The sequence below is a fragment of the Pelodiscus sinensis genome, chromosome 9, assembly GCF_052426305.1.
Source record: "Pelodiscus sinensis isolate ZL-2025 chromosome 9, ASM5242630v1, whole genome shotgun sequence".
In the NCBI taxonomy this organism is placed as follows: domain Eukaryota; kingdom Metazoa; phylum Chordata; order Testudines; family Trionychidae; genus Pelodiscus; species Pelodiscus sinensis.
In genome coordinates, this window is record NC_143060.1 from 13001832 (window position 1) to 13027828 (window position 25997).

Below are 25997 nucleotides of genomic sequence, written 5' to 3' on the forward strand. Positions count from 1 at the left end.
ATTGTTTTCATTTCTTTGTAAGTGATTAAAAAGCCAGCTCCACTGAGAAATCCAGATGGTTTAGCAGTTTCATTACATTTGTATTTAAAAGAAAGGGGTTTTCATTACTCTTTTAACATTTATGGCAATAAAAATAATTGTAAAGAGTTTAAATTCCTCAGTGCATTTTACAAGAGATGCTGGTGCTACTTATGAAACTAAGGCAAAAGGTGATCATTTTATAAGTACTCTTGCTTTATATATTTGACACATACAGTTGTTATTCTTTAAAATGTTCAATTTTACCTCAAGATAATGATGCCTCACTACTTGCATTATTTTCACTGTTATTCAGTATACATGATAATAGGGAATACTGATTGCATACTTCTAAATTTAAAGATAACATTACTCAGAATTTTAAGGCAAAAGAAAAGTTGTTAAGGTTATATAGCACAATTAGCTGGCAAAGCAAGAAATGTTGCATATTACTTTTCCTCCCCTCCAACCCATCGTTAATACGTGACACAAGGCCTTGAGACATTTCCATCGCCTATATATGTACAATGGATTTCATCCTGGCTTAAACTTCTTATGAGTGTTTTTCAGTAGAAGATTTTGCTACCAATACAATAATGAGGGCAAACTGTGTCAACTGGGTATCATCACCTGCAGGTGCAATTATTCCTTTGCTTTTATTTGTTGCTTTTTTAAAAAACAACAGTACACAAAGAAGCTTTGAAAAATCTCATAGCTCAGTTTGGAAGCTCATGTCAAATTTGCTTTGTTTTATCTAGTCTATTCAAGGTCTCATATTATCGCATGTGGAATGCTCTATGGAAGTCATTAACTTTTATTTTAATTTGGCCACATTATCGTCATAGTGTGCAGATGAACAGACAGTGCTGTTCTCAAGATCCTGGTTTTGGAATGCTGATGTTGTTTACAAAAGCTTGATCAGAGGAGAACAAAGGGTTGTATTTATTTTTTAGAACACTCTATTTTGCAAGTTCAAAAAACAAAACCCAAAACACCAAGCCCTAACATCCTTAGAAAATCTCATTAAGATATTCTGATTTTTTTTAACCATTTTAAATCCTTAATATGATTCTTTTATTTTCCCAATTTTAACTCCATGGGTTATTGTTCAGATGGAGGAATGAAAAGAATTTAATTAGATTTGTTTTATGTTTCTTTATTAAAAATGTCACCCGAGGCTCAGTGACCCTTGTTTTACATTAAATGACTGTTGCTTGCTTTGATCATCATTTTATTAATGCTTTAATGAATATTAAAAAAAATAAACCATTGTATTAAAAGTTAAGCTTTCATATAAGGGAACTAAATCTCTTTTCCAAGAGCTATAATATTTATTACTCAAACTTTTCCTTCAAAATTAAGTTATTTCCCCAGTTCTCCTTAGAACAACCAAGCTACAGGAAAGTACAATAATTATATTTGAATAATACTGAAGAAAGCGAGCAAATGAGTGAGCAGAGTAGTTATGTTTCTGTTCAAACAGATTCCAGACTTACCATACACTTGTTCGGTTTTTCTCCAGAATGAACCCTCATATGAATCAGCAGTTTGTAACGAGCATTGAAGGGCTTATGTCGACGGACACAGCCTGCCCAGAAGCAGGTAAAGTCTTCTCCCTTCCTCTGGTCAATGTGTGTTTTTTCTAGATGTCTGACCAGTTCATCTTGTTGGTCATAAGTGGCATTGCAGTCAATCCACCGACAGACCTGTTTGCCATTGCTGATCCCTTGCTCATCTCCTTCACTGGGCTGAAGGGACTTTGGAGACATGGGGACGTGTAAATGAGGCAATGTCCCTTGAGTCTGGCTTAGCTGCTGGTGTAAATGATAAGGCGGTGGCAGCCCCTGATGATGCCGAAAGAGATCTATGTTAGAGGAATAATCATCGATCGGTTCTTGTTTTAAGAAACTCACCTTCCGGTTGCTATGTGAGGTGTCTTGCTGAGGCAGGTTAGTACCATTCATCATAAGGTTAAGACTTGCATTTTCCTCTATTTGCTGCATTTGTAGTGGATCGCAGTCACCTCTGTCACATTCAGTGGAAATAGGCACAAGGCATGCCGAAGGAGAGGGAAGACTGCAAGGGTTCCCAGGCTGAGCGCAAGACTGGGCACGAGAAGATTTCTGAGCACTGTGGTGGCTAATCTCTACAGGGTGAGCAGAAATGCCAGCCGAACTAGTCCGCAGCCCATTCACACAGGTGACCAGTGACGTCTGCGATGTACGGATAATAGCTGTAATATCGATTCCGTCCGCTGAAGATGGCATAACAGAGATGCATCTCTTCTTCAGGTTGCCTGCTTGTAGCCTGGCTGAATGCTGAGGGCTGCCAAATGACAATGAAGCCAGGGAGGAGCTATGTTCATTATTAAACAAGTACGATGAAAGTGAATTTGCAAAGCTATTATTCATAAGGTCTATTTCAGGATGCAGACTAGCAGAGGCTCGCAGCTCCATTCCTTCTGTAGTCCTTCTATGTGCCGATACCTCTGAAAGAACCTTATAATCACCTGGGCACTCTTGCTTAATGTGCTGAGCTGGGTGACTTCCATTCATGCACGAAGTGGAAGAATCGACATGGTCTTGAAACCTGGGAGACCTGTAATACAGTTTCATTAAATATCACCAACTGCGGTAGAATTTATGATTTGTGTACAAGAAGCAACATTTATGATGTTCTTGAGAATGAAAACATTCATTCCCTGCTGCACATTATCTGTCTCTTTCAACAATTAACTTCAAAAGTTCTGTAAGCTTTCCTTTGTGGCCCTTGTAAAGGTAGCATCATTTTACATGGGGTTAATTTTACACACTGGGCAGCATATTATACAGACACACTCTCCCCTTTTATCCACCCTCTCCACCAGGCACTACTGGCAATCCTCAATCACAGATTCAGTGTACAGGCTGGACAAAAAATAGCAAAAATTGTGATGTTTAAGGCTTTAGCAATTTTTTGAGCTTTTGGAACACAAGCATTTTGGTCAGAACAAATAGGGAAAGAGTTTTGGAGTTCTTGCACAACTCGCAGTTGTGGCATTGATTTTGTTCACACTCTTTAGAGGTATTCACCATTGCAAAATTGACACTATTTCAACTTTCAAGGCATTTCTTTGAAGAAAAATTTTGATCAGCTAAAATGGGGGAGAGGGGTTAATGTAATGTGGTAACTGGAACTGCTGGTCACAATTACAATGTACAATACTCACCAATTTTAAAAATTGATAGCTGCCTTCGATTAGTGATTCTCAACCTTTTCCTTACTATGGCACCCTGTTTTTATATAGCTAGGATCTAGCCAAGCCCTCTTCTGCCATTTGATAATTTGGGAAGGATAGAGTCACACTGACTCCTTGTCTCTCAGTAAGGTCTTGCAAGAATGCCAAACCCCAAAGCTAGGAACCCATGTCTTAGTTAACTAAATAGGGTTTAAGGAACATAAGAACTGGCATATCAGATCAGATCCATGATTCATTTAGTCCTGCTCTAACACCAGGCAATTTCAAATTGGCTCAGGAAGAAGGCTCTAAAAAACTCTGTAACAACCCATTTTAAAATAACCTGCTTATAGGGGAAGTTTTTTGTAATATTTTCTTACAGGCAATCGGTGGTTGGCTTATGCTCTAATGCACAAAGTTTTCTCTCATCATAGCCAATGTTCCCTGTAATCTTTTCCCTCCACATGCAGAATAATTTTTTCTATGTGCACCGAAGCACATGTGAATGTGAACCACCAGAGGAAACACAAAAACTAGCTGTGACCGCTCTGCTAATTGACTGGGCAACATCTGAAACTCACCTGAGTGCACAGCTTATAGTAAACTCTGATCATAGCTAATATAGCTATGCCTGTGTAATTTCCTAGCTGCTGTTCCCTAGACATTCCAACAGCTTGTGTAGTTTATGGGCCTTGTACTGGCCCTCTCCAAATGGATTAATTTCACAACACAGAGGATCATGGGTAATGCTGCAAACACTGATGTAACTATGGCTATTTGGCAAGTTTTTAAGGAAACCACATTTAAGACAACATTGGAAAAAATATGGAAGAGCAAGCAATGCATGTATATGCAGCATGTATAGCCAGATAATGAGATAGCTACTGATAATGAGTCAAACATGCATGTACTTGCCACATATGTAATAGTAATATTTACGGGGTAAATCATAGAACTTGACTACTTCACCAGCCTTCTACTCAGTAATCCATTTTTGCTGGGACAATTCTAACATTTCTACTATTGTTCAAAAGCTTCAGAGGGGTAGCTGAGTTAGTCTGTAACAGGAAATTTTTTGAAAAAAAGTGTAATAACACCTTAAAGACTAACAAAACATGTCGATGCTATCATGAGCTTTTGTGCGCAAAACCCACTTCTTCAGATGACCAGAGTATAATAAGTCCAAATCCAAGAATAAATAAGGGAAGGAACTTATACTCATCTGAAGTAGTGAGTTTTGCCCACGAAAGCCCATGATACCATCTACGTGTTTTAGTCTTTAAAATGCTACCAAACTATTTGTTGTTTTTTAAGTTTTTCCTATTTCTACTATTGGCAGCTTTCCAACAGCAATGAATTAAAAAAAAAATCCTGCAAAAACATTTCTTACCTACAACAAGGAGAGATTTGTCAGAAAGATTACAAAATGCACTGAGGCTCTGGACTGACAATATTCAGTTATTTTACCTATGACAGGTTTACAATCCAGTACCTTTTGAACCATCAGTGCTGGAGAACTAGAGTTCCCTACTTTCCACTGAGATCTGGCACTCAGCTCTTACACTGTGACATTACAGCCAGTCCCCGACTTACGAACGAGTTACATTCCAAGCACTTGGTCGTAACTCAATGTGTTCGTAAGTCGGATTGCATTCACTGACGTACAGCCCCGCTGTTTTTAATTGCGGATTTTGTTCATAACTCGGGTTCCAGCTGTATAGGAGGTTGGTCGTAAATACGAACGGTCGTAAATGGATGCGTTCATAACTCGGGGACCGGCTATACTACGTTTAAAATGTTCATTAGTTTCCATAATGTGTTCATTATCATTACTCTTCTTCTAGCTTTGTAGTGTTGCTCTCATGGTAATTCTAGTTTTCAAGCTGTCAAGATTTAAAAGCACAGTCCTAATAAATTTTCAACATTTCTACACCATGTTTAAACTCACCTGTCTGTAAACGATGTGACATAGGCAAACTAAATGATGGAGATGTAATAATGCTTTGTTTGCCTTCATTTGGATGGGCTGCATAGCTCACCTGTCGCTCACCACCATCTCAGACTCATTATGAGAAATGTTTTATAGTACACCACACCAATCACCATGTTTCCTATTATTTAATCCATTTTATATTAGGCCTCAAAATTAGAATACATCTTATTAGGTCTGCCTGGATTGGGGAGAGGGGCTGACACATTCAAAAGGGGCAGTTTACCCCAGGATCCCTGTTTGACCAGCCCCAAACTGGATGGTGCTGCTGTGAGCTGATGCACATAATCACAGTGCCACTCAGGTTTTGCCAGGTATCCCCTCAAACCATGATGGAAGAGTAGCCAGGCCAAATTTCAGGGAGTGGTGCTGCAACCTGTTTTGGAAGGCTGGGGTGTGGAGAGCTTACTTTCAGATTTTGCTATCTGCCCCCCAAAAATTCTTCTGCGGCCCTAAATCTGACATTATAAAAAGCGAATAAAATCATTTTTTCAGCTTGAAATACTGAAGACACATTTTTATGTAAAATCCCTATTCTTTAAGAGCGCCAGCTGTGGAATTACAGCGGGTATCTTAGCAGCATAGAAATGTAGGACTAGAAAAGCTCTCAATAGGTTATCTAGTCCAGTCCCCTATACTGAGGCAGGAATAAATGTTATCTAGATCATCCCTGATAGGTGTTTGTCTCACCTGTCCTTAAAAACCTCCAGTGACAGAGATGCCATAAATATTTCCAGTGGTTAACTATCCTTTCAGATAGAAGCTTTTTCTTTATGTTCACCCTAAATCTTTCGTGCTACAATTTAAGCTTATTTGTTCTTGTGCTGTCCTCAGTGATTAAGGAGAACATTTTATCACCATCTTCTTTATATCAACCTTTTATGTACTTGAACACTATTATGTCACCCACTCAGTTTTCTTTTCTCCAGACTAAACAAACCCATTATTTTTCAGTCTTCTCTCATAAGTCATGTTTTCTAGACTTTTAATCATTTTTTGTTGCTCTCCTCTGGACTTTCTCAAATTTGTTCCCATCTTTCCAAAAGGGTGGTGCCCAAAACTGGACACAGTATTCCTGTCAGGCCTGATCAGCACTGAGTGGAACAGAAGAATTACTTCTTGTGCCTTGTTTACAGCATTTCTGCTAATATGTCCCAGAATTATGTTTGCTTTTTTTTTTTAAACAGTATTGTTTCATCAAACACTGTTGATTTCTATTTAGTTTGTGATGCATTTTATAACTTCAAATTCTTTTCTGTAGTTCTCCTTCCTATGCAGTCATTTACCATTTTGCATTTGTGCAACTGATTATTGCTTCTTAAGTGTAGCACGTTGCATTTGTCGTTATTGAATATGTCAGACCATGTCTCCAGTTTGGTAAGCTCATTTTGAATTCTACATCTGTCCTTCAAAGTGCTTGCAACCTCTCCCAGGTTGGTATCATCCATAAAACTGAAGTATTCTCTGTATGCTATTATCCTAGTAATTTATATAGATATTGAGCAGAATTGGATCCAGATCAGATCCTTATCGGATCCCACTCACTATGCCCTTTCCACCTTCATTTTGAACCACTGATGAACTACTCTTGACTATGGCTTCCAAATAATTGTACATCCACCTTACACTAAGTTTGTCTAGACAATATTTTCCTAGGTTGCTTATGAGGTCATGTGCAACAGTACCAAAAGATTTACTAAAACGTTGAAATATATCACATCACTGCTTCCTCCCATCCACAAGGCTTATTACCTTGTCAAAGAAGAATGTTACGTTGATTTGACAAGATCTGCTTGTGACAAATCGATGTTGACTGTCACCTTCTTATCTTCTGGGAACTGACAGACCAATTGTCATTATTTGCACTTTTACCTTTCTAGGAAAAAAATAAGCTGACTAGTAAATAATTCCCTGGGTTGTCCTTATTCCTCTTTTTTATAAATATGTACTATATTTACCCTTCTTCAGGCCTCTGGGATCTCTGCAGCCAGTTCCTTAAGGATGTATTTCATCAGGACCTGCCAACTTGAAGACATCTAACTTGTCTGAATAATTAACTTGTTCTTTCCCTCTTGCAGCCTCAGATCCTATCCCATTTATTCACTATGTTAGTCCTCTATTCTCATCTTTTTGGCTTTGGCTATTGCTGCATTTTTTGTTACTGTCTTTCTTTTCTGTCCTTGCTCTTCATTTTGCTCTAACGTATTTCTAAAATGTTTTCTTGTTACCTTTTATGTCCCAAGCTAGTCTTATTTTGTGACTTGGCTGTCCTAACTTTGTCCCTACATGTGTTTGGGTGTGTGTGATTGATTGATTGATAAATTAGATAGATAGATTAGATAGCCTGGTTAGAGACAATGCTAGTTTAAGAGTAACAAAAAAAAAGTGGAAATTAGGTCAAATCACAAGGAAACCCCTCTTCCATATACAGTACATTGGACAAACTGCCATATACATTGGACAAACTGGACTGTCGTTACTCAACAGAATAAATGGAATAAATGGACACAAAATAGACATCAAGAACATACAAAAAACAATGGGGAAGTACTTTAACCTCCTTGGACATACAGTTACTGACTTGCAAATTGCCACCCTCAGGCAAAATAACTTCAAATACAGACTGCAACATCAATCTATTGAGCTGGAATTCATATGCAAATTTGACACCACCAGACTGGATCTGAATAGAGACATGGAATAGCTCTCTTATTATTATAGTTAATCTCCCGTTCGGGTACACTCACCTTTTCATCACTCCTGGAGGTGAGCCACATCCATCCTGATTCAATTAGCACTGATGTTACACTCCCATCTCAGTATCCCTATCTTTCTTTTGCTTAAACCATCTGAGGGAGTGAGCTCTATCTCACAAAAGCTCATGCCCTAATAAATTTGTTCGTCTTTAAGGTACCACTGGATTCCTGTGGTTTTAATCTTGCTTTATATCTTTCCAGTGCATTTGTGATAGTTTCCTTTTGTGACCTTAATAATGGAAGCAGTGCACAGAACGCATAGAATTGGTCCTGCAGCACACAGGCACTGATCCTGAGAGGCACTTATCTCCCAAACCTTCCAGTAAAATCAACAGGAGTTTCCAGACCTCAGCCTTACTCAGAATTAGGGCTGTCATTTCTGTGATACAATTGTATCACATGGAGTAGGAAATGCATAAAGAGTAAAGAAGAATGTGATTTCTAAAAAGAAATAAAAGAAAGCACTGGGATGAATGACTTCAATTAAGAAAGTGTGAATTCATACTACTTATCCATACAACTATTTGTTACAAAGGCCCTGCTTATGCAAATATTAACATTTGGCTACCAGTGCAGATTTGCATACCAGAATTCTTCATAAGAATGATCGCTTTCTAGATATATGCACCACGTGACATACATTATACCCCTATGATATAGTGAACATTGCTGTAGGAAATTGCATGATTGTCATTTCCTGATTTTTCCCCCCAACCTTGAAGTTGCATTAAAGTACATTTTCTGCAATTACTATAGAGTTTTATCATCACCCTTGTTGGACAGACTCGGCCTATGCCTCTGGAGCCATTCCAGGGCCCAAACTGGAGCAGAACTGATTCCATTCCAGTGAGCACACAAGGGAGGGACAGGATTCCTGGAGATCAGTTTTTTAGGTGGCTTCTTCTGATGTCATTATTTATCATTTATAGCATAATGACGTGGTAATAGAGAAGTCAAAGATGGGAGTCCCATTGTGGTAGGCATGGTACTCACAGATTAAGACAGTCCTTGCCCCAGAGATCTCACAGTCTAAGGACTATGACCTGAGGCAAACATAAATGTAACAAATAAATGAGGGTGGGAGGATGAAGGGATAGTAAAATGAGTACAATATTGTTGTTCCAATGTCCGGGGAACAGAAGCAGGGGCAGAACTGGTGGGTTTGATAAGAGGGATAGGCAGTAAGTATTAGGGGTTATGGTGCATTTTGGAGGAGGAAGAAGAACTCTTCTGGACCTTCCCAGCAGGACATGTATGGGTTTGGATTCATTTTTCTATGTTCACTCTAAGCAATAACCTAGTTGCACGGGCTGTTACAGCGCACTGTCCAAGGAAGCAAAGCCTTTGTACAGTGTGTTACTGTCCTGTGGGTGCAAGTGAAGTCATATTTCTAAAGAGACTTCCATACAGTAATTGGAGCCAGAGAGCAAGGACAGTAGCACTAGGCCAGAAGTGTTTTAATTTAAAAACAGCCTCAGAGTAAAATAGCACCACAGTAAATAATCTGAAAGATTTTGGCTAAACAAACGTACATGCCTTTAATTTCCCTTGTAAGCAAGTCTTTTGTGACTACTGACAGTTTTAAAGAGCTGGAGGATATTGCCCTGCTATATAACAAGGGGCCCTTTGCAACACAACTTACTTTTTGGCTGCTCTGCTGCCTTCCCTGTTTTCTACAGAGAAAAGAAACCCCACAATGTGGGAAGAGTTTTCCATGCCTGATAATGGATTATCTGACAAATGGCCAACATTCGCTGTACACAGAGGCCAACTGTGGTGAGGGTATTAAAAACTTTTCCAGTATAACACACGCATCTCATTTACAAATGCGATGTAGTGGAAATTATGTTGCATAACTTAAAAGCTATTAACTGAGCTTGGGATGGAAGAGAACGGGGGTATTATCCATGGATTAATGCAGTCATCACTGGAATACTGTTCCTGAGAGAAAACAACATGGGGGGAATGGATGGGGATAATGAATTTCAGTGCTGAGAAAAAACAGCAGAAGCCAGTTGTAACACTGAATTTCTGGCAGGATTTTGAGCTCATGGTGGAGGTGCTGTTTGTTTGTTTGGGTTTTCTTTGTGGTTGTACACTAGTCATTCAAAGATTAACCCTGAATCCTCACTGAAATTTGCATTTCCCCTTATTTATGCATTGGACATCAGAGCTGGTCGGAACAACCAGTGCAAAGTACAATCAGTGCTGTCCATGGTATGCTTTGTTATATCCATTCCCACCCTCTTTTGTTCAGGCGTTGTCCAATAAGGGCTCAGTCCCAAAAGACACAGAGCACCCTCAATTCCCATTGACTACAGTAAAATCAAGAGCACTCGGCATTATGCAGTTTGGGCTGTTAAATTTTTAACTCTTGAGGGTAAGGACAGTGGCGTACTGGCAATCAAAATAGGCCTGGGAAATGGGTTGAGAGCGGCCCACTTTTTCACATCAAAGAATTTTTTTTAAATTTACTCTTTGACCCCCATTAGCCACACCCCTGGTCCCTGTTAACCACGCCCCTGACCCCCATTAGCCAGGCCTCTGGAGGTAACACTCTCAGGGCAATATGGACACATCACCAGAAGTAAAAGATGTCATGTGACCTCTCTAAGGACTTTTCCCACCATCCTCCTACCAATAGGGATTAATTTGGCCCCCACCAAACCCCCCTCATGCAACTATCCTGCAATTGTATTTACCAATGTGTGTGACATTAACTCGGGGGCGGAGAAGCTGTGGGAAGTGTTCCCTCAGAGGCTATGTCTACACTGGCAGCTTCTTGCGTAAGAACATCTTGCACAATGGTTCTTGTGCAAGAAGTCTTGCGCAAGAGAGAGTCCACACCGCCATAGGCGAGATTTTTTTTTTGTGTAAGAGCATCCATGGCGGTGTGGATGCTCTCTTGCGCAAGAAAACTCTGATGGCCATTTTAGCCATAAGGCTTTCTTGTGCAAGAAACCCCTGCCATGTGTCCACACTGCCCTCTTGCGCAAGAGCTGCTGCGCAAGTGAGCTTACACCTGTTAGAAAAGAGCATAGCTCTTGCGCAAGAATCCCTCTCTTACCACGCCGTACTGTTAATCTTCTTGCACAAGACTTGGTGGGCAGTGTGGGTGCTCTGCAGATTCTTGCACAAAAACAGCCGTTGTTACACAAGAAGCCACCAGTGTAGACATAGCCTAAGAGTTTTGTGTTGTGCATCAGTACTGAGTTCATGTGGCTTGTTTGGATGTGCCACTGTGGCACCTAAGTTATTAATACATATCTTACAAACCTTTACCTTTTCCCTTTGCTGTCATGTCTCCTCCCCATGCTCCATCAGCTCCCCTGGTGCCTGCTGCCCCCCAAATCTTCACCCTCCTCTGCTGTCCTGACTCGGACTCCTGCCCTTCTCACTGCCCTCAGCCCTTCTGAGACCTGCTCCCCTCCACCAGCCCTTCTCTCCCCCCTGTGCCCACTCCTCTAGTAGCCCCACTCTGATCATGTGAGCTACCCCTCCTCATCTCCTCTCCTAACACCTTCCTCTACACACCTGTCCTGCCTCTCTCCTCTAGTGCTGGTACCTCCTCTGCAGGTGTCTGCCCTTCTGCTTCACCACCAGGATCCCCTGGCACCTGCACTTTCCTTTACCCCTGCACCCTCCTGGTGCCTCCCACTTCCCTCACTGCCCGTCCACTTTGCCCTCTTTTTCCCTGATGCCCACCCCCTCATCACTCTCTGCTGCCTGTTCCCCTCATGCCCCTGTGCCATCACACGACTTGCTCCATCCCCACCTTCCTCATGCCCACCCCTTCTTTCAAGCCTTATCCCAGCACCTTCCCCTCCAGCCCCCAATTCCCTTACCCTCTCCTCTCCCAGTATCACCCCATCTCCCCTCCCACTGACACCTCCCCTCCTACCCTTTTTCTCATTGTCTCCACTTGGCCCCCTGGCATTTCTCTCCTGCACCCTGTCCCTTGGTGCCTTTCCCTTTCTTCTCCTGACCTTCCTCCTTCCCCTCAGCACAAGCCCCTTCCTCTCCCACCCCTTCCTCGTATTTCCCCTCCTCCCCACTTACCTTCTGCCTTCCAGTTTGTGGGGCTGGAGTCTGTGATCGGGCCCCAGCTGCTTCCTGGGCTCCAGACCACGTGCTGGGCCTCAAACTGGGCCACGCGGTGCAACTCTGGACTGAGTGCTTTTAAAGGCCCGGGCCGTGACATCACGCCACGCCCGGGCATCTCCCCTCTCACCTGTTGTGCGGAGTTTGAGCACACTGCGCATGCATTCCCTCGCCCCCACCGTGGCCCATACATGGCCGGCGCGTGGCGCCGGGGAATTTAAAGTGCAGGGCTGTGGCACCCCGTCACAATCCCCCTCTTCCTCCAGCAGCCTCCAGCCAGCCCTTCGGAGGATGGCTGACCAGGAAATTCCCAGTGTCCCGCCAGGCCAGTCCACCTTAGGTAAGGACGTCGTTTTCTTGTATGTGACTGTAAAGAACCACAGCTATAGCACTGTATAAATAATGAATAGTAATAACAACAAATGCTGTCTGTCTTTGCACACGAAATAACTTTGATTCCATACGGCATGTCTGCTAGGAAAGACAGATGCATTCACTGTGCTAAGATTAGTTACTGTATGTTTGCAATGCTCACAGGACATGAACACTATGCTGCAGATCAAAACTGTGGAAACACGGTGGACATACAGAGAACAAGATGAATGACAGGCCATATACACAAACAGCCCGTGAAGGAATGATAAGCAACCATAATGTACCTCAAGATGCTCTGCAAACATTTCCAAACTGTTACTTAGGAAACTGTGAAACCTGCTGATTTTAGAACATGTTGTAAAACAAGAAAATTACCTCAATCACCTGCTGCTTTTTCTTGTAATAGCAGCCCTCTCGTATTCTGTTGCATACAATCCTATGTTGTTCTGGGAATCTTCCCTCAGACAGAGATGGAAGCAGTTCATATTTCTGAGTGTGATACTGTGATCCCTAGTATACAGGTATCTGTCATTTCCTCATTATGGATTTTACAAAAAGCTTCAAGAAGATCTAAGTAGGGTCCTCTCTTTCTCCTTTTGTTTGCTCCTGTCCTAAATATCTTTGTTTCATAATTGTCCTCAGTGACAGAATAAAAACAGCATGATAATTGCAAGCAATCCACTGAGCCATAAAAGGGCTGAGTCACATACAGCAGAAGCATAAAAGTTTTAATACCAACAGCAGAATATGTTTGCTATTTAGTATGAAAACGATCTGCTTTTTTATCCTGAAAGTTCTCTCTACCTGCTTATCACACTGATGTGCATTTTATTTCTGAAAATCCAGATATTGTTATTCTACTGGTAAAAGAAAAAGAGGAAACAATGCATATATGTGTATAATAAAATCAAAACCAGCCAGATTTCCATGACTAAGAGTCAACATTTCCTCTTGCTCGGTCTATGGAAATTTGGGTTTGATGGTTCCAGGCAGAAAGCACCAATTATTCCAAACATTTAAGATAAAGGCTTCAACTTTATTGAGTTTTTTATTTCTGCATCTCTTTAAAAAGGTCAAGATCATTCCATCCCATGAGCTTTGCCAAAAAGTATTGTAATTAAAATAGATGGACAGATTTTAATTCATAGCAGGCTTCTATTCACAATGGATGTCTGTTTAGGGTATTTGTTTAAAATCTGGTAATGTTAAATTTGTAACAACAACACACCAAAAATAATAGAGTTCTACATTTTCGTATAATTAATTTATAGCAAATGTTTAACTACAGATCTGCTTTGAACAGAATCTAAAAATTGTTCATATATCAAAACCAGAACCTAGATTTTTACGTTATAACCTTAAAAGCAAATACCAAGGATATGATCCTCTATGTGGGAACATTTTAGCTCAGTCTGTTAAAGAAAACACTGTAGAAATGAAAGTGGCACACACTTCTTGGAGGTTTAATGGTGGCATGACTCTATAATCATTTGTTCCCTGGCTGGAACTTGGAAGCATCATGGGTGAGGAAGAGGACCAACTCTGTCGTTCATTTCATTAGGTGCTGAGATCAATACACACAAAGCAGATTTAAACTCCAAAAGCAAAGGGTGCTCTTGCCTTTAACATGATTACCTCATGGTAGGATGATGGAGCAGTAGACGTGCATTTGCATGGAAAGGACATACGTCAGGCCTAGCAGTAAGGAACCATCAATGAGAGACGCTAATGGGTAATGTAGTGATAGAAATGTAGTCGTGTTAGTCTGGGGTAGCTGAAGCAAAATGCAGGACAATGTAGCACTTTAAAGACTAACAAGATGGTTTATTAGATGATGAGCTTTCGTGGGCCAGACCCACTTCCTCAGATCAAATAGTGGAAGAAAATAGTCACAACCATATATACCAAAGGATACAATTTAAAAAAATGAACACATTTCATTGGTTGCAAGGGGAGATTAAATGGTTGCCTGGAAGGAATGATGAGATGAGGCAAATGCCAAAGAGCTCATCCAAACCTGGCATCACACCAGGCCACCCAACCAGCCCCAGTGAGGGCAGAACCCAAGTCCAAATCCTGAAAGGTGGCTCCTAGGAGAAAAAGCTGATAGCAAGGAAGGGCTTCAAAAGGGATAGGTATATAAAGCAACAAAAACAGGAACAGTACCTGGTATCTGAGTGTGTTACATTCAGCTGACTGACATGTAGCAGTCTCTCACGAGATAACGGGCGGTCTCGGGTGAGTGGATTTCCTGTGTGGATGAGCAGACTCTGTCTACAAACAGGCACTGAGCTATTTGTCATCTCCATGTCCATCATGTTTTTCTTCTCGGGGATCAAATTACAATGGCTGTATCCACCATTCACTGTTAAATACATTTAAAAGAGAGAGAGAAAATAGCCATAAGTTTCTACCCAACGATGCTGCTAGATCTGTTATTCTCAGTTCCCACTTTTGTCTCATGGAATCGCTGAAACTGTCACTATTTTAACTTGTTACCAATACAATTATATGTTTTCTGTACAGACATGCATACCTGGCAAAAGATTCTTGTACCAGCATGCCATTAGTATTTGCAAGACCAGAGCATTAATGAGATTTCTAGTTTATTTTCTGATGAAAAATGAGAAAGAAAACCATGTTCAAGTTAGGCCTTATTCATATTTTCAGAATAATCTATTTCTTCTATATTCTTTATTCTGCTATCACTAGATCTGGCACATTTAATTTCACTTTTACACCAAAAGATGGTGAAAATGGACCATAGTTTAAGAAAAAAATCTGGATACATTTGAAAATCTATCCATGGACATTAGATGCAAAAATCCCAAAAGGGTAGATGTGTTTACAAGCAGATCGCAAGATATAGCCTACGACCTAGATCCTGAGCCTGAAAACACCAATACACATGCTTACATTTAAGTACATGAGTAATTCCACTGATTTTAATGGGACTACTCATGAACTAAAAGTGAAGCATGTGGGAAAATATCTGCGGAACGGGAGGGGCCTTAAATTGCTACCTAACAAAAAAATCACTATAGATATTTATCATGATAAATATGGCATGAGCCACGCCTTTAAAATCCCAGATGCTAAAAATGGCCATAATGGGTCAGATGAATGGCCCATCTAGCTTAATATCTTATCTATTACTTTCTGTGGGTGAGCCCTGGTTCCTGTGTTATGTGGAGAGTTAAATAACACTTCCATATTAACTTTCTCTGTACTATTTTTTTAGATCTCTATCATATTCCCCCATTAGGGGTCTCTTGTCTAAGCTGAAGAGTCACAGACCTTTTCTGTCTTCTCATTTGGAAGTGGTTTCATACCCTTGCTCATTTTTGTTGCCTTTCTCCACTTATATCTTTTATGAGATGGGACAATTTAGAGCTGCACACAGAATTCCAGTTGTGGGAGTATCATAATTTATATAGCGGCATTATGATATTTTCTGTTTTATTATCTGTCCATTTCCTAATATTCTGTTAGCTTTTCTGACTGCCGCTGCACCTATTTTCAGAGAACTATCCACAATGATTCCAAGAGCTCTTTTTTGAGCGGGAACAGCTAATTTAGACCCCCTCATTTTATGTATAGTTAGGATTGTGTTTTCCAATGTGCATTTCTGTTCATTTATCAACACTGAACTTCATCTTTTGTTTTCTTGCCCAGCCCCTCTGTTTTATGAGATCTCTTTATAACGCTTCAGTCAGCTTTCAACTTAGCTATCTTGAATAACTGTGTATCATCTGAGAACGCTGTTTAGCCCTTTCCCCAGATCATTTATGAATATGTTGAACAGCACTGATTCCAATACAGATCTTTGTGGACCCCACTATTTGCCCCTGAGCACTGTGAAAACTGACCATTTAGCCCTGCCCTTTTATCCTAGGCCTGCTTGCTTTGCTTAAAAGCCTTTGGTGAGGGACCTTGTCAAAGTCATTCTGAAAGGACAAATATACTATACCCCCTTGATCACCCTTGTTCGCATACTTGTTGATCTCCTCAAAGAATTCTACAGATTGGTGAGGCACAATTTCCCTTCACAAAAGCCATGTTGATTCTTTCCCTACAGATTGTGTTTATGTGTGTGTCTGAAAAATCTGTTCTTTTACTCTAGTTTCACTCAGCTTGCTTGGTATTGAAATCAGACTTACTGCCCTGTGATTGCCAGGACTGCCTATGGAGCCGTTTTTTTTAAATTGATGTTACATTACCTATCCCCCAGTCATCCTATACAAAGGCCGACTAAAGCAATAGGTTACATATCACAGTTAGTAGTTTTGCAATTTCATATTTTTTGTTTTTTCAGAACTTTTGGGTGAATACCATCTGATCCTGGCGACTTATTAACGCTTAATTTATAAATTTGTTTCAAAACCTCCTCTACTGACACCTAAAAAGAATGGCTCATGTGCAGGGCCGGCCCACAACATTTTGGCACCTGAGGCAGAGAGTTCAAATGATACCCCCATGCCTCCTTACTTGAGCCAAAACTTTGAAAGGTCTCAATTTTGCCTTCTTCCTGTTCTACTCCTCTTGTGGTACTGCAGATAGAATACATATGCACCAGCAGCAGACTCAATTTTCTACAGTCTGGGTCCTCGTGGTGTTCCCCCTCCTCCCCCCCAGTCTGGCACCTGAGGCGGCTGCCTTAGTTCGCCTCATGGTAAGGCCAGTCCTGCTTGTGCGTGGGAATCTCCCACATGAACAATGTATATAATCAAGGAGAAAGAAATTAAACACACACACACACACACACACACACACACCAGTTTAGCAAAGCACTGGTGGGAACTGTGACTATCTTTGGAGAGGAGAATTGGATTTATTTAACTATTTCAAAGACTGTCATGAGGTTTTATTTTTTTAATTAACATGTTTTGAGATCTTCATATCAAAGGAACTAGAAGTACTAGTTCTGGCCGCCCTTCACTTATATTTTTCCTCCTAAAAATGACAACAAAATTATAATTGAATGTCACAACAATCATTTGTGGCAAAAAAATATATATACTTGCAAAGTACCCATTCTGCAAACATAGAGTACGGTACGCCTACACAGCAGCGTTATTTTGAAACAAAGTTTGTGTCTCCACCGCAAGCCGTTATTTTGAAATAATTTCGAGATGGGGGACTTCCTACTCCGACTACTCCTCATTTCACAAGGAGAAAGGGAAGTCGAAGGAAGAGCATTCTTTCTTTGACTTCCTGCTGTGTACACAGTGCCAAAAGCTGAATTAAGCTATTTCGACTTTAGTTATGCAATTGTTAGAGCTGAAGTTGCGTATCTTAAATTGACTTTTGTCTTGCGGTGTAGACATGCCCTTAGATAAATCTCTGTATGTGTATGCATATGCACAATCAGGAGCAACTCTACTGAAATTAGCCAGATTCTCCTCTCGTACACATATATTTTAGTGATGTTACCTCATGGACGGGAGCTAACCCCACTGCAGCTCCCCACTTATCAACTAATCAACTAGTCAATGGAAATTCCATCAACTAGTCGATTAGGTGTTTAAATTTAACATGTGTGTGTGTGTGTGTGTGTATCTATATCTATATATATATAAAAAAAGTATCTGCTCTCTGAGGACAATTTTGACTTTTCATCAAACATCCCCACACACAAACATCCAAAAACTGAAAAGCTTTCTTTTTTTTTTTAAATCTGAAAACCAAAAAAGTTTCACCCCAAAACATCAAACTAAAAATTTTTTTTGGGGTAATGTAACCTGGTATAAAGGCAGCAGGTGGGGGAGCAACTAGTCGAGTAGCGACTCGACTACCAGATAATCCTAGGCTTATCAGGTAGTCAACTAGTCACTTACGTTCCAGGTGCACCTTAGAAGATGTAGCCCATGGACTGTGTAAGAGAATGGAAGCATGAGGCAGCCAAACTACAACTCTTATGAGGCACCTCCACATTAAGGGCATAATCAGCCCCCTAACTGTTATTAATTTGTACTGAGTGTTTAAAAATACTGTAAATCTTTCTTGGTAAGAAGTTTCTATGCATCTTCAAAACCACACCTCCCAGATATAATGGCAGAGTTAGGAAATATATCCCTTCTTATTACATCCTAGTTCTGGTTACTGACATCTTAGCCATGGATCATTAGTTATTTCACTAACTGAAAGTAAGATGATCGCTAACGAATATCCATTGAATATGTTATTTACAACCAAGATACCATCAATTGTCTTTTATCTTTTTCATTTATACCTGGGTTAGCAATAAAAGCAGCTTCTCTATTTTTTTCCTGTCTCTGGATGATACAAGTCTGAAATTCATTAAGGACTTTCTAAACATGCATTTTAACAATTTGATCATATTCATAGAACACGGAAACTTGAAGCTTCCATCCAGAATTCAGCAGTACTAAGCTGTAGCAACACATCAGAAAACACTGATAATTATTTTTTTGAAGAGGGAGATTTCCTGGAATAACATTAACACTATCCCCATGCATCAAAAATAACTATCTTCTCCTGTAGCTGTCAAATCATGAAACTCTTTCCCACCTCCCTCGCATAAAGAAGCTGAGTACTCAAAAGCCAAAACCACAGTCATGCATGTTAAAATTTCAGCCAACCTGCCCTATGTTTATCTTCACAAAGTACTCTGAAGATTTGTTAACCTAGACTCCAAAAGCTCATCACCTAATAAACCATCTTGTTAGTCTTTAAAGTGCTACATTGTCCTGCATTTTGCTCCAAACAGACTGTCTAACAATCTTGTATCAGGTCATCTTTGCATGATGGCAGCTTTAAAAACATTCCATACGTATGGCAGCTGACAACAGCAGAGACATAATGACATTATATGTATCATCTTCTTCCAACAGCAAATACAATGAAAGAGGGGAATTGTCTCTGAATACAGATGGCCTGATTCTGTACTCCATTACATAGAATCATAGAATCTTAGGGCTGAAAGAAACCTCAGGAGGTCGAATCCAGCCCCCTGCCCAAAGCAGAACCAACCCTAACTAAATCATCCCAGTCAGGGCTTTGACAAGCAGGGACTTAAAAACCTCTAGGGATGGAGATTCCAGCACCTTCCTAGGTAACCCATTACAGTACTTCACTATTCTCCTAGTGAAAGAGTTTCTCCTAATATCCAACCTAGACCCCCACTGTAACTTGAGACCATTGCTCCTTGTTCTGCCATCCATCACTACTAAGAACAGCCTCTCCCCATCCACTTTGGAACCTCCCTTCAGGAAGTTGAAGTCTGCTATCAAATTCCCCCTCAGTCTTCTCTTCTGCAGACTAAATAAACCCAAATCCCTCAGCCTCTCCTCATAGGTCATGTGCTCCAGCCCCCGAATCATTTTGGTTGCCCTCCACTGGACCCTCTCCAATGTGTCCACATCCTTTCTATAGTGGGGGGGCCCCAATACATCATCATAAACAGAAGCAACTTCACGGTCTTAAACCGCGTTAGTCCTATTTATACCAATGTAACAGAGCAGAACCTAGCCTTTCGACAACTGACTTTTTGTACTATCTTTGTACATCATTGGCTGGCATACAGGAGATTGAAGTATTTTCCATGCCTGGACTGAGAGTCTCTTTCACTGGCATCAGGGGCCTTTAACCTACATAGTAGTAACTTACCAATGTCAGATGAAAAAAAGAGCACATATTCCCTACAGACCTAATAATGAAAAAAAAAAGGTCCTTTGGTTTCCAGAAGGATCTCAGAAGAACAAATTCCAGAAGATTCCATCAACTTAACTTCTCTCTCTCTCTTTCTTCTATCAGGTTTTGTTTCATATTTTTAGTTTAAATGCTTAAGATATGTAAGAAATCTGCAAATCTTTTCCTGTGTACAATCAAATAGGTTCAGATTCTGATCTCTCACAATTTTTATTCTGATGTAACAGACATCAGTGGAATTGGCTCTATTGTACATATGACTTCATTGGAGTTGCTATGACTTTATGCCAGCATAAACCAGCTCAAATTCAGGCCCATAGAATGAGTAAGGGCATTATGCATATTCAAGAACTATTCCCAATCAGAATGTACATGGCTGAATCCTAATGTTGTCTTCTTGTGTGAATTTTACTTAGAAATGTTCAGAAATAGAATCTCTCTCCCTTCCCAACCAAATGTAAATGTGCCTGAATAACCAGCATGATAAGTATTAAAACTAAATGGCAGTGGCTCCTTACTCTCCCCAGAGAACACCTCATTCTTTATTCATTTAGGCTTTGTATATGGAGGTTTCATTCCTGCTGATAACATTCACCATTAGCCTTCAGCCAGATGGAAGGGAAGTCTTATTGAAAGGATAATTGCTCAACAACAAACATTTGCTGCAATGTGTTAGAGTTTACCTAATTAAGGTCAATGAACAAATAAGTGAAATGACATACAATTTAAATGACTCATTCAAAATAGAGATAGGTTTGAAATATTTGTCTAACATGCTTAGATATCCTCAGAGCATTGTGGGTTTTGTGGTGACTGCTAAAGTAGGACATTTGCTTTTTCCTGTTGCTTCACTCTCTTGAATTACATTTTATTTTAAAATATTTAGCCATCCCTGGGGTTTGGGGGATACACCACCACTTATGACATTGCTGAAAAATGGAACACTATTATTGGCACCATTACTGGGCCCAGATGCTTTTTGCGAAGAACAAAAAGCTACTGGATTTTGCACTCAAAGATGAAATTCATCACAAACTGAACAGACCATGAAAGGACATCAATGCAATAGAATTGCTAATGCCAGGGTGCTAACCCAGCAAAACTGAACACAGAGAAGAATTGCAAGGGTTCTCTATAAACCATCTGTTCAGCCCCTTTTCCAGATTAGGGATATTAGCGTCTATTTGACTAACTGATAAGCAGGAGCTTATTGATTAGCACTACTGATTAGTCGCATCCCCCCAGCTGCCGCCGCATTATACAGCTGAGAGAAGCCAGCACGGGAAGGTGCTGAGTTGGTCCCTCCTCCACATGTTTCTTTTCAATCGGGATACAACTCAGCGGCAACTGGGAAGGTTATGCAGTGAACGGGCACAGGGCAAACTGAGCGTAGGAACTGCCTACCTTTGTCAACTAATCGACCAGTCGACAGAAAATCTGTCGACTAATCGATTAGGAAAGTAATTGCATCCCTCTTCCAACGGTAGAAGTTTGAACGGTAGTTCCAATTAGGAGCTTTAATTCGAACTACCTAGCCCATGCTGCGTGTAGCCGCGGGCAGGTAGTTCGAACTACGGGGCATTTAAAAATGGCGGCGTCCAGGAACATGCAAATAAAGCCCGGGATATTTAAATCCCGGGCTTCATTTGCAAGTTCAAATGACTACATTAGCCACCCTAGTTTGAGCTAGGGTGGCTAGTGTAGACATATTCCAGATAACTAAGGGTATCTGACTAACCTGTACCCCTATTCCACCAGAATTCTGGATAGTAAAGCTTTTACAGCAGGGATGGGGAACCTAATACCCTGGGGCTGGATGCGGCCCCTGGGTTGCTTGGATCTGACCCCCAAGGTTAAAGCCGCCCTCAGCATTGGGGAGCCTGTACTGGCACTACAGACCCCCTCCCACCACCTCCCCACAGCTCCCCGCCCTAGACTGATTTTTCTGTGGGTCACCAGGCCCTGACTCAAAAAGTTTCCCAGCCCTACTTTTACTGTATAAGCAATGGTTATGGCAAGAGTTGCGGCCTTTGAAGCCTTTTCAAAACTATGGTTCCTTCACAGGTTTAGCTGAGTTGGTGTAAAATCAGTTTGAATATGAGGCTAAGTTTTCAATTTATCAACCTTTAACTGTAGACACCAGAACTGGACACTGTCATCATGGTCACACCAGCGCCAAATAAAGCCACTCCCCGACTTACGACCATCCATACTTATGACCAACGTCCCATTAACCCCATTATAATATTTTTGAGTTGAGAACCATGTACGTCAAGTTTTTTGAACAGCATGGGTGGTGTATTTAAGGGTATTTCCGACTTATGACCAAATTGAGTTACGTTCCGAACACCTGGCCATAACCTGTTCGTAAGTCGGAGACTGCCTGTACAGCTAATTATCCATCATCTCCCTTTCTCTCCAGTCTTTTTCAGAATTATTGCCTCCCAGAACAGAGTCTCCCTCATCTTGTAAGTATGGCCTATGTTCTTTGTCTCTTCATGGATATGTGACATTTGACCATATTAAAATCCCGAGTTTGCTTATGCCCAGCTCTGTTCCTTCCAGGGCTGGCCTGAGCCATTCGTGCACCCTGGGTGCACGGTGCCGCCCCCAGGAGTGCGACGCATATGCGGCCCTACCCCCGGACACCCAGCGCATGCGTGGCCCCGCCCCCGGGCGCAACGGAGCATGCGTGGTGCCACCCCAGCTGGCCCGGCAGCCCCGGGCAGCGCCCCCTACAATGGGGCAACCCGGACGGTAGCCCAGTCAGCCCGTAGCTTGGGCCAGCTCTGGTTCCTCCAGTCTATATATTATGTGCAACTTCTATCAGTAATGGTTTTATGTTTTGTTCCAAGTAATTGATGAAAGTGTTAAACAACATAGGGCCGAGAACTCATCTCTGTGGGACCCCACTAGAAACTCAGCCCACTTCCAATTACCAACTTGTCCGTTAGCCAATTTTTAATCCATTTAATGTGTACCGTTTTAATGTTTTATTGTTCTAGGGGTTTTTTTTAGTCAAAACATCATGTGGTACGATATAAAATGCATGACAGAAGTCTACATCAACACAATTATCTTTTAAAATAACATTACTAGTTTGATAAAGGTATCAAGTCATTATGATAAAAATAAAAGATAAAGGATATCAAGTTAGTCATTTATGTGTGTAACTGACTACAAGAGGACTGGGGAACTCAAACAAAAAATCAAGGGGAAATAGCTGTTAAAATAATGAATACAGCAACTGCCTATTAAAACTTGCTAAAGATAAATATATTCCATGTATATCTTTTTTGTAAATGTGGACCACAAACGTTAGCCACGTCTATATTTATTATTTCACGTTCAATTTATTTTTTTAAATCAAACTCTTCGGTTTGTCCTCATTTCCTCATATTCTGTGAGATTTCTTTTTACAGATTACATGCCACATGATGAAAGAGGAAAAAAAAGAGGGACAACATGATTGTGGGAAAGAGAGAGCATGTCATTTTACACTGGACCAAACTAAAATAGTTTGAAAATATTCCATTATTTTCTAGGGATCTGCAAATCCTTTATTAGTAGTGGCATGATATAGAGTCCAATAGAAACAAACAACAGCAGTAACGATACTCGGTATTTTTTAATCCTCAAAGTGTTTTGCAAACATTAGCTAATTCACAACACCAAAACACCCGCGTAGTAGGTAAGCATAGCCCAGATGCAGGAAAGCACTTAAAACAAGTCTATCCCTTTTCAGGAATGCATTTAAGTCCCACTGATTTCATATGTTTAAGTGTTTTCCTGAATCTGGAGGTAGGTGTGTAATATTCTAAATACTGATAAACTGAGGATCAGAGAAGCTTTAGTGACTAGCCCAAGAACATAGAGTTTGTTTCATGTCCAGGAGTGAAACTCAGAAATTCCTAGTTCTCATGACTTTACACTCCCAAACAAAACAGAAGTACAAGATCAAAAATGTGCATCATCACATCGTGCTGTAGTAATTAGCAGAATGTCTTTTCTAGCCCATACAAAATGTATATCTGGTCTTCACCTCAGTCATTGGTGCAGGCAACCCCAGTAATATCACTGGCAAAGCACATTTGGTCCATTCTGTGACTGTATTTTACTTCATTACAATTTGCATTTTAATAACAGAAAAATGTTAAGATAAATGTTTTAGGAAAATTGAGCTCTATCATCATGATTTTAATTTAAAAAGGCAATGCTAGCCGGCACATGGAGGATATAAGCTTTGTCCAGTGAAACTTGGTATAGTTCTTTTTTAAAAAGCATAAAAAGAGTGTGAATGATAAGAAGTCTAATTCTCAAGATTTTTGAAGCATGGGCTCTAGTTATACTAGAGAACAGCAGCAAAAAGAGGCTTCTCTATGGACCCATCAACAAGTACATCTAAGATGATGCAATCAGAACCCTATACAGTTAGAGGATATCCAATCCCATGCACTAAGGGCCACATACATCCTTTGCCAGGTGCCTTTCCTGCCTTCAATACAGAAAACTAGCACTTAGCTCTTTTATACACTAGGAGGATTTTGGCAATTATAATTATACTGCCATATACCAGCAAAACCGTCCAGCATAGATGCAGTTGTACTGGTATAAAAGCACAGTTAAACTGGTGTAACTGCACCCACATTAGGGCTTTAACTGACATAACTAAACTTTTAAGCGTAGACTAGGCCTCACTCACTTGCAATAGGATTTACTCTGACACATCATGCCATCAAACTGAATGGAATGACATAGCGGAACATTTGCAGGATCAGGTCACATATACACATTTTTACACACACAAATTCACATATACAGTTTTGCACACATTAATATAAAAAATAAAGGCACAAAACCATAATACCTGCATCTTCCTTGTTAAATGAACAGAAATTCCTTTTGGTTAGAGGCCACCAGCAACAAAAATCACAGTCTATCAGTTTTAGCTTCATCTTGCACTTTCTGGGAGAGCGTGGCTGAGAGCATACTCATTGTAAGTGAGATCCCCTGCCTCTCAACAGCATGGACAATCCTGTTGCCAGACACTGAGAACCTCTTCAGCAGAGGGAAGCCATTAATGTACCTGAAGAATGGCTCTCAAACCATGTTGTCAATATAGAGGAGAAGAGGGACAGACATGGCAGCAATCCACTCACTTTGCAACGAAACGGTTAACGATCAGAATTTGATCAATTGATGGGTACATACGGAGGAAAATTATGTGAGGAAGGGGCTGTTAAACTTTTTGCAGAGAACATCTTTATTGAACTTATGAACAATGCTGCCTCCTCTTGTATGCCAGAAAAACCTTAATATCAACTAACTAGGTGCACACTATATATACATGTCCTGCTTGTATACAGATCTGTTATAAAAGGGGCTATTCATAATTGCAATGAGGACTGCACTGGACTGGGCCCAGCTAGAGAGATTAGCACTCTAAAGGGAAACAATGCAAGAGGTGGCTGTCCACCATCAGTGCAGACCACTGATTTACAGGCACAGGAGAGTCCAGAATAAATGGTTTATTTCTGAAAAACACTTTGGCATCATAAGCAAGACATGGAAGCAATGCCTGGGAGAAATGGGAACAGAGGAAAAACAGTTGTGTGTTCAGACTGTACCACTACTTGAAGAAAAAAAATTTGCAAAGAGAACATTAAATCCTCAAGAGTAGATTTAAAAGTGATAGGCCTTATATATCAGGTCTCTACACAGGAATTTCTGGGGGGTAGGGCGAGCTGTGGGAGGGGCTGCTCCATTCCCCAGCCCCGCCCCCATGGCCCAATCCCACACCCAGCCTCTCTCCTGAGGGTGGGAGGGGTGAAATCAGCCCCAGGCTTCCACCAGCCAGCCAGAGCACGGG

At 40.8% G+C, this 25997-nt stretch overlaps 1 protein-coding gene across 8 annotated transcripts in view; it reads right to left on the reverse strand.

The window, feature by feature from the left end:
- The window catches only part of GLIS1 (GLIS family zinc finger 1), a 287375-nt gene that overhangs the window by 144519 nt on the left and 116859 nt on the right, over positions 1-25997 (reverse strand). For all 8 annotated transcript variants that reach the window (XM_089780431.1, XM_089780429.1, XM_089780428.1 and 5 more), the window contains 2 exons: positions 14624-14822; positions 1515-2616 (listed from right to left, as the gene is read on the reverse strand). In XM_089780431.1, the coding sequence (XP_089636557.1) occupies positions 1515-2616; positions 14624-14822 (1301 nt within the window). The remainder of the gene's footprint in view (positions 1-1514; positions 2617-14623; positions 14823-25997) is intronic.